The 8,106-nt window shown below is 46.9% G+C and overlaps 1 protein-coding gene across 1 annotated transcript; it reads left to right on the forward strand.

The window, feature by feature from the left end:
- The first annotated feature begins 2,897 nt into the window (after nucleotides 1–2,897).
- Nucleotides 2,898–5,044, forward strand: LOC123162227 (uncharacterized). Its single transcript, XM_044580009.1, has 3 exons — nucleotides 2,898–3,496; nucleotides 3,690–3,972; nucleotides 4,656–5,044. Exons 1-3 carry the CDS (start codon nucleotides 2,987–2,989, stop codon nucleotides 4,694–4,696), a joined length of 834 nt encoding a protein of 277 aa, XP_044435944.1. The 5' UTR covers nucleotides 2,898–2,986; the 3' UTR covers nucleotides 4,697–5,044.
- The last annotated feature ends 3,062 nt before the right edge of the window (nucleotides 5,045–8,106 follow it).

Consider the following 8,106-nt stretch of genomic DNA (forward strand, 5'->3'; position numbering starts at 1 on the left):
TTGCTATTATAGTTGGATCTTATGATGTTCTCCCCCTCTACTCTCTTGTAATGGATTGAGTTTTCCCTTTGAAGTTATCTTATCGGATTGAGTCTTTAAGTATTTGAGAATACTTGATGTATGTCTTGCATGTGCTTATCTGTCGTGACAATGGGATATTCACGTGATCTACTTGATGTATGTTTTGGTGATCAACTTGCGGGTTCAGTGACCTTGTGAACTTATGCATAGGGGTTGGCACACGTTTCCGTCTTGACTCTCCGGTAGAAACTTTGGGGCACTCTTTGAAGTTATTTGTGTTGGTTGAATAGATGAATCTGAGATTGTGTGATGCATATCGTATAATCATACCCACATATACTTGAGGTGACATTGGAGTATCTAGGTGACATTAGGGTTTTGGTTAATTTGTGTCTTAAGGTGTTATTCTAGTACAAACTCTAGGATAGATCGAACGAAAAGAATAGCTTCGTGTTATTTTACTACGGACTCTTGAATAGATCGGTTAGAAATGATAACTTTGAGATGGTTTCATACCCTACAATAATCTCTTCGTTTGTTCTCCGCCATTAGTGACTTTGGAGTGACTCTTTGTTGCATATTGAGAGATAGTTATATGATCCAGTTATGTTATTATTATTGAGAGAACTTGCACTAGTGAAAGTATGAACCCTAGGCCTTGTTTCGAAGCATTGCAATACCGTTTGTGCTCACTTTTATCATTAGTTACCTTGCTGTTTTTATATTTTCAGATTACAAAAACCTATATCTACCATCCATATTGCACTTGTATCATCATCTCTTCGCCGAACTAGTGCACCTATACAATTTGCCATTGTATTGGGTGTGTTGGGGACACAAGAGACTCTTTGTTATTTGGTTGCAGGGTTGTTTGAGAGAGACCATCTTCATCCTACGCCTCCCATGGATTGATAAACCTTAGGTCATCCACTTGAGAGAAATTTGCTACTGTCCTACAAACTTCTTCACTTGGAGGCCCAACAACATCTACAAGAAGAAGGTTGTGTAGTAGACATCACCGGCCAGCTTAATTTATGACCACGGGTCCACGCGTTAGCGACGACGGTCGTCCTTTTTTAAGCCGGCCGTGTGGCTGGGCCGTCCTCATCCAGTTCCCGTCCCCATCTAGGCCACACTCACTTCCGCGTCGCCGACAAGCAAACCCTAGCCAACCCTAGCCACCCCAGCCGTCCAAATGGGGCTCTTCTCCGGCGCCGGCAGCAGCAGCAAGTCGAAGGGCAAGGCCCCCGCCGTCCCCTTCCCCGCAGAGTTCATCCCGCCTGCGCCTGCGCCGGCTCGCCGGCAAAGGCAGCGGGTGAACGTGCCCGTGCACCAGGCGGAGTGGCACTGGCGCCACCGCGTGCCTCTGTCGTACCCCGACGTCACCCTGCCGCACGACTGGCATCTGGATTCGGAGAGGATCCAGTGCCGGCGGCGCCACGGTCGGCTAGGGCGCACGCGAAGGAGGTGCGTCGCCGGCGGGCGCTCCTGACGCCGGAGCAGCGATGTGACCAGGCCTACGCCTTAGACTCGCCCAATTGGGCGATCTGGTTTGCCTTCGAGCACGAGGAGGCGAGGCGGCCCGGCATGCGCGAGGTCGACCACAGCTTGTCGCCGCCGCCGCTCATCGCGCGCGAGGAAGACCAGGCGGCAGAGGACGCCTACCAGGCGGCCACTGCGACTGTCTACCGGGAGAGTGAGGGGGACGAGCGGCGCATGGCGGAGGCGACAGAAGAAGAAGAGGCTCGGTACGAGGCTGGAACACGGCGTTCGGCTGGGCCGGTCCGGCACCGACGCTCATCGACCTCACGGACCCCGAGGAGGACGACGACGACGCCTAGGGCAGCACGCCGGCGCGTAGTCTTTAGTTTGTTTTTATTTTTATTAAATGCTAATATGGACGCGTGGACTCCCGCCAGCCTTCGTGGCTGGCTTTAATGTTTAATTAATTTTGCTTTTATGTTAAATATGCATGCATTCATTTTTTTACACCGTCAAAATGGGTCACGCCAGTGTTGGGCGCACGCGCCGACCCAAACGCCGAAGCGGACATTCGTGTCCGCCTGGCCGACCCAAACGGACAAAAAGTGAACAAAATCGCCGTCCGTTTGGGTCGGCCCATTGGAGTTGCTCTCACACCCCCTGGTTAGCTCCCAAACGATGAGGCCCTGTTCGCTTCACAGGATTTCTAGGCATTCCAAAGGAATAGTGGATTCCATGGTTTCTTTTTCCTTTGATGTGTTCGGTACAAAGGAATTCGCTACAGTATACCAGAAGAAAGGATTGCTAACAGTGGTCATTCCATATGAATCAGCAAATCTACCCTGGCCTCTTTTTTTGGCGGAAGCCCGAGGCTGCCCACTGATAAACTAATAAGATATGCTATTGTGGGTCCATGTGTGAGAGAAGAATGACTAGCATGTGAATAAAAAATTATCATAACTCTGCTAATGCGTGGTTAGTACTAGTACAACTTCCGGCAGCCCTCTGTTATCCATCCCACGTCCAGAACACTCATCTACTGTTTCTCTCCCCTATTTCCAATTCCTCCGTATTGTATCTACAAGGCTTCCTCATTCCATACACTTTCATACTTTCCTATGGTTTAGAATCCATTGAAGCGAACAGGGCCTGAACCTCGACGGTGGCTAGTGCCTTTTTTGCCTTTTAGTTTACAAACGGGCCTTCTTAGTTTTTTCGAGACATTGGGCCTTTTTAGCTTAACCGAGAAACAGGGAAGTTAGTACAGTTAGTATTACATTTCCTAGGCTAACGGCTCACAAGCCCACCTAGTGCCGAAAGCTGAGCCCAGCGACGCCGTCAGGCACCTTGAAATATTCTGCCTTGGCGCCCGAACGTAACCGTCCCAACCAACCAACAGCTTTCGCTCCTCATCTCCCCACCTCCGTCTCCACCGCGCAGAGCCCACCTCCTCTGCTCTGTAGCGGTCCAGCTCAAGCGACCGATGGAGCAGTTCCACCACGGCCAGCACGTGCGGCTGCGGAACCGCGAGCGCGGCACGTACCTGCACGCCGACGAAGACGGGCATGGCGTCTCCCTCCGCCACCGCCGGGCGTCGATGAACGCGGCCTGGGCGGTGCACTTGTACCAGCCCCCTCGCGCGCAGGTGCCGTTCCTGCTCCTTCACAGCGCCGCCTACGGCCGGTACCTCGCCGCCACGGGCGCGCCGGCGCCGCTTGGCCACCGTGGGCACCGCGTGGAGCAGCGCAGCTACAACCATCCAGAGGAGGAGGCAGTATTTTGGATGGCCGTACGGACGGAATTCCGGGACGACGTCCTGCTCCAGCACTTCAACGGCGGCAGCCTCCGCGCCAACGGGAAGTACCTCCCCTGGAACAACGGCGCCAGCGTCGGCTACATCAACGGCATCCACGACATGAGCACGATGATGCACTGGGTCGTGGAGCCCATCCCCGCCAGGGAGATCATGCCTCCCCTTCCACGTTCGACTGGGGTGAGTCCGCCATGCCTTCTTAATTCTTTCCGATCGAATTTGCGCGAGCTGGGTTCTTGGATTGGACGTCGTTAATTTCATTCGCCAGCTGGGAGCAATTACTGGCTCTGTTCTTGACAAATTTGGGCTCTCTTTGGCTTCCGCGTCTCAAATTCGCATTTGATCTCCTGACAATGTTGGGACTCAACTGCAGCTTACCCTCGCCACCGCCGTGTTGCCGTCGCGGGAGATCGTATACGTGTGGCGAGACATCCACGGGGACCTCATCACCACCGGCTGGCACATGTTCAGGGGGAGATCCGTGTTCCAACTGAGGAAGGAGCTGGCCAGTCTGCTGAGCGCCGTCCAAGTCTTGGGCGTTGCCGACCTCGTCATGTGCCTCCCCACACGTGATGGCCGGCTTTTCCCACTCGTCGTCGACCTGCCCAGCAACCGCCAGAGCTTCTACGTCGTCGTCGTCGTCGCCGGGACGCCTCGTGAGAGCCCCTCCATATCCTCAGTTTCCTACTCTTCTCCTTTGGCAAGATACTCTTATTTGCACTAGTCTTGAACATGCCAGTTTGAATCAAAAACAGTGTTCGAATCGAAACTAGAAGTCTGAAAAACAGTTTGCTTGCTGAAACTTTTGCTGCTAATCAGTTTCAGGTAGGAATCTGAACTGCTGTAGGATTATAGACATCAGTAAAAGTTGCTGAACCAAATCAGTAGGTGTTCAACAGGCACCACATTATGCTAGAAGGTTGTCTGAGGCTAGTTATTTGGGGTGAAAGTCATTTGATAAGTCTAAAATCCACATTATGCTAGAAGGTTGTCTGAGGCTAGTTTATTGGGTGAAAGTCATTTCATAAGTCTGAAATCGACACTGAACTATGATACGGAAACTATTGGTTTTGATGCCACTGTGCTTCGATTCAGATGATTCAGTTGTTCAATTTAATATCATATATATGCCGCTAGTGGAAAACTTCTGAACTTCAAAACCGGACTGCCTCAGATTCACAGAGAAGATATTGGTTTCTGTTTTTCAGCCTACTTTAACACATTACATTGTTTTGAGGTTTTGCACATCTGCTTTCTTTTTTTATCATCTCATTTAGACTTGTTGCAGTACCTGTGACACACGATGCCTAACTGCTTAACTATTTTTCTGCTAATTCAGCCCACGCGGCGCTGCGGTACGCGGATGTCGATGCAGAGTAGAGAGATACCAGAGACGGGACCCCTAGAAGTCGCCTTCAAAGGTGTCGCCGCCCCGGACACGATGGCATTAGAACTCAGTTCCTTCCGATGACATACGGGTTCAGGAAAACCCAGTAGTTGTTGTGTTTCTGCTAGCTAAGCTAAACTTCGTTTGTTCTCCTGGCAGTAAGAAACCTATTTGAGTTGGCATCACGGTTCTAAAATTCCAAAACTGATTGAACAATGATGCAGTGACATTAGTCCGTAATGTGTTGACAATGGCCACTACTTCAATGTTGCTAGCTGCATTTTCTCTTAGATGACAGACAGATGTGGCGGTTCTTGCAGTGAGTTGAGCACTTGAGTTTCGTTATTCTGAGTTTCATTCCATCAGCAGAAAATGAAATTTTGTTTTTACCGAGACCAGAGTTCTGAGCATGGTGAGGTTAATGCGCCTGCACACGGCTTGCTGCATTTTCGATTTTTCGTGCGCGTGTGGTATATTTGATTCCACCTATGGTAATTTTTTTGAATAAAATTCAGGTTGTATCCCACAATGCTGTAAGAATACCAAAGTATTACATTGTTCTTTTCCGTGTGCATGACAACTTCAGACATTTTGTTTATCTCTCTCTCTCTCTCTATCCCTCATGTTTCGCTTTATTTTCAGGTTGTGTCCCCCGGCGTCTGAAATGTATAGTTTGCTCAGAAGACGAATTCAACTATTCTCGCAACTAACATATTGATCTGACGTGCGTACAATTTCAGGAAGAATGGGAGAAAGACCGACGAATGAGATACCAAAGTAAAGAAGCTTTTGATTCAGGGTGTGTCGAGTATCGATCGATCCATCGACCTTGTTTGAAACCAATTCGAGAGGACATCACTGTCATCGTCCTTGCCAACTTGTCACTGTCGTTTACAGTAGTAGTTATTGCTCTGCTCAACCAGTTGTGTGAGATACAGATTGGTCGACAGCTATATACATAGAGCAGATATTGCTCTGCTCAACCAGTTGTGTGAGATACATATTGATTTCCTTAAATGGGAAACTAATTCTACATGCAAACTGGATGTATCAAACAAGGCATAAGGCATACAAGCGATATGATAGCTGCGCATCGTTTGGAAGAAGAGGAATTAACTAAGTAGGAATTTAGAGTTCTGGCGATTGTTGCAAAATTCCTTTGTTCCAAATAAAGGGTAGCATAGTTTTGGGATACTGGTTACCCTTGACAATGGCATTTTTACGTTTTGACTGATCAGATGTGTGCAATATGACCATGAAATTTCATAACTATATTATCACAAAGTATCATCCAGTTACAAAATCATCGGAGCAGCTAAGCTGGAGATAGGATAAAAGCTGAGCATTTGGATCTAGTATTGAAAACTTAACACCTGGAGCAAGCTAAGTCCGAAAAGTAAGGAGCAAGCTAGGAGTGAAAAGCTAAGCATTTGGAGCGAACTAGGAGCGAAAACTAAGCATTTGGAAATACTAGAAAAGAGTAACCATTTGAAGCTAGGAGCGAAAAGCTAGGGATTTAAGCTGGCTCTTATTTGGAAACAAGAATCTGGTGTTGAATCTTTGAGTGGTACTCTAGTTTGGTGAACATCCTGGATCACTTGATGATCCATTCGGACCACCTCTTGTAGCCTATTTGTCCTCCTTTTTCTAGTCGGCTAGAAACGTTCCAATGACCACCTGCGAACAAAAAATCAAAGTATTAAGACAAAGCACAAGGTTCTCCCTAGCAATAGATGGGTATTTCGTAAAGCTATGTCATTTTCCAAATAAGCTACACATAAAAAGAAACACATAATCATTTTACATAGGACTATTAATATGTATAGAATGTAAATTATATGGCAGAACATTGGTATCACAGTTTTCCAAATATAGGAAGCACATATAGCCTTTACTTACTTCAAAAAACAGAGCAAGATGCAGTGAGAGCTATTAACATACTATGATATAAAGATCCTTGTCTTTTAGAAACATGTTACTCCCAGTGAAAGATGGTAACCTGAACAGGTGAAGCTGCAATCAGAGGTCCTGCTGACCCACCGCCGAAGACGCGGCCATCAGGACTGGAAAACGAAATACCCAATCCACCCTTTCGAGTGCTCAGTTCATTAGTTTTGGATGGCACATACAAGCCAGACAAAGAGAGGATGCGAAAACAACCCTGCATATTGAGTGCACATAATTAGATATTGTTCAGATTTGGAAACAAATCTAGAGGTCAAACAACAACATTTCCTTTACAGAAAACCAGAACTACCAAACGGTGTGTTCTGATTACAATATGCTGGTAAAGAAAATAATTATAAAAAAACTAACTACTGCCCACATTTCAGTTTTCCTTATTGTTCTCTAGTTTGGCTGGACCTTAAGTATATTTCTGAAGCACGCCAGCAAAAAGGGATTTCTAATGTACAGTTTCCAAGCTAAAACAATGGAGCGAACCTCATAAACGACCCTTTCATAAGGAGAATTTGTGTGCCGCAGTGTCACATTGCGCACAACACCATGGGCAGAGAAGATATGAACTGCCAACCCATTCCCACAATAGGAGAGGACTTTTGTTGTTACATCCTGAAACCATGGATCCATTATTAACATCTTTTTTAAAGGAACCATTTCAATTAGATATTTTAATAGCTAGTATCTAGAATTCTAGATACTATGATAAATTGTTGGTAGAGCACTGCTATGTCTCTTGGAGCATCATCAGGGTGGGACAAATTACCTCTCCACCTTGGACTGTGATAACCTTAGGAATTAATCCAGTCGCAGCAGGCCCTACAAAAAAATCCATTTCAGTTTAGAAACGTGAAATGTACTTAATGTTGGCAAACGGAATATAACATTATTGGTCTGAACTAAACTAATATGTAACATCCTAGAAATACAATTTCAAAGCTCCGGTTATACTTCTGGAGGGAATAACAACACAATATGAATGATTGCAATGAAATAACACATATACGATATTTTAATATTTTAATACATCCACAAAAAAGCTCTGTTTTTATGACAAGCATGTGGCAACCCTTTCTGAATAATCGACATGGATAATTCCATGCTTGTTAGACTCTGGTCAACCTGCGGTGGTCATTTGTATATATATACGAGTATTAGGACTAAAATACCACCGTATCCATCTATGCACCTTTTGCTACTCAAGCAAGAACACTATATACCTGCTACCGCCATCTGTGGCTGCTTCTTGCTGGCCATGGAGCTCGGCGGCCATACCCTCGTCTGCTTAACTGGATGTGTTCCATGCTGTACAGGTGGTGGTGGTGGTGGTGGTAGGGGTGGTAGCGGTGATGGCAGTGCTGGTGGCGCATGGGGGCTCCCAACGCCCAGGCGCAATGCCAACGTGGAGTTCGAGGGTAGAGCAGGTGTCGGGGGAGCAGCAGCA

The sequence above is a fragment of the Triticum aestivum genome, chromosome 7B, assembly GCF_018294505.1.
Source record: "Triticum aestivum cultivar Chinese Spring chromosome 7B, IWGSC CS RefSeq v2.1, whole genome shotgun sequence".
NCBI lineage: Eukaryota > Viridiplantae > Streptophyta > Magnoliopsida > Poales > Poaceae > Triticum > Triticum aestivum.

Bases quoted from the DNA above. Each gene is read 5' to 3' on its own strand.
- LOC123162227 (XM_044580009.1), top strand. From the start codon at position 2,987: ATGGAGCAGTTCCACCACGGCCAGCACGTGCGGCTGCGGAACCGCGAG. The intron at 3,497-3,689 runs GTGAGTCCGCCA...ACTCAACTGCAG, and splicing joins CCCTTCCACGTTCGACTGGG to CTTACCCTCGCCACCGCCGT. The intron at 3,973-4,655 runs GTGAGAGCCCCT...CTGCTAATTCAG, and splicing joins CGTCGTCGCCGGGACGCCTC to CCCACGCGGCGCTGCGGTAC.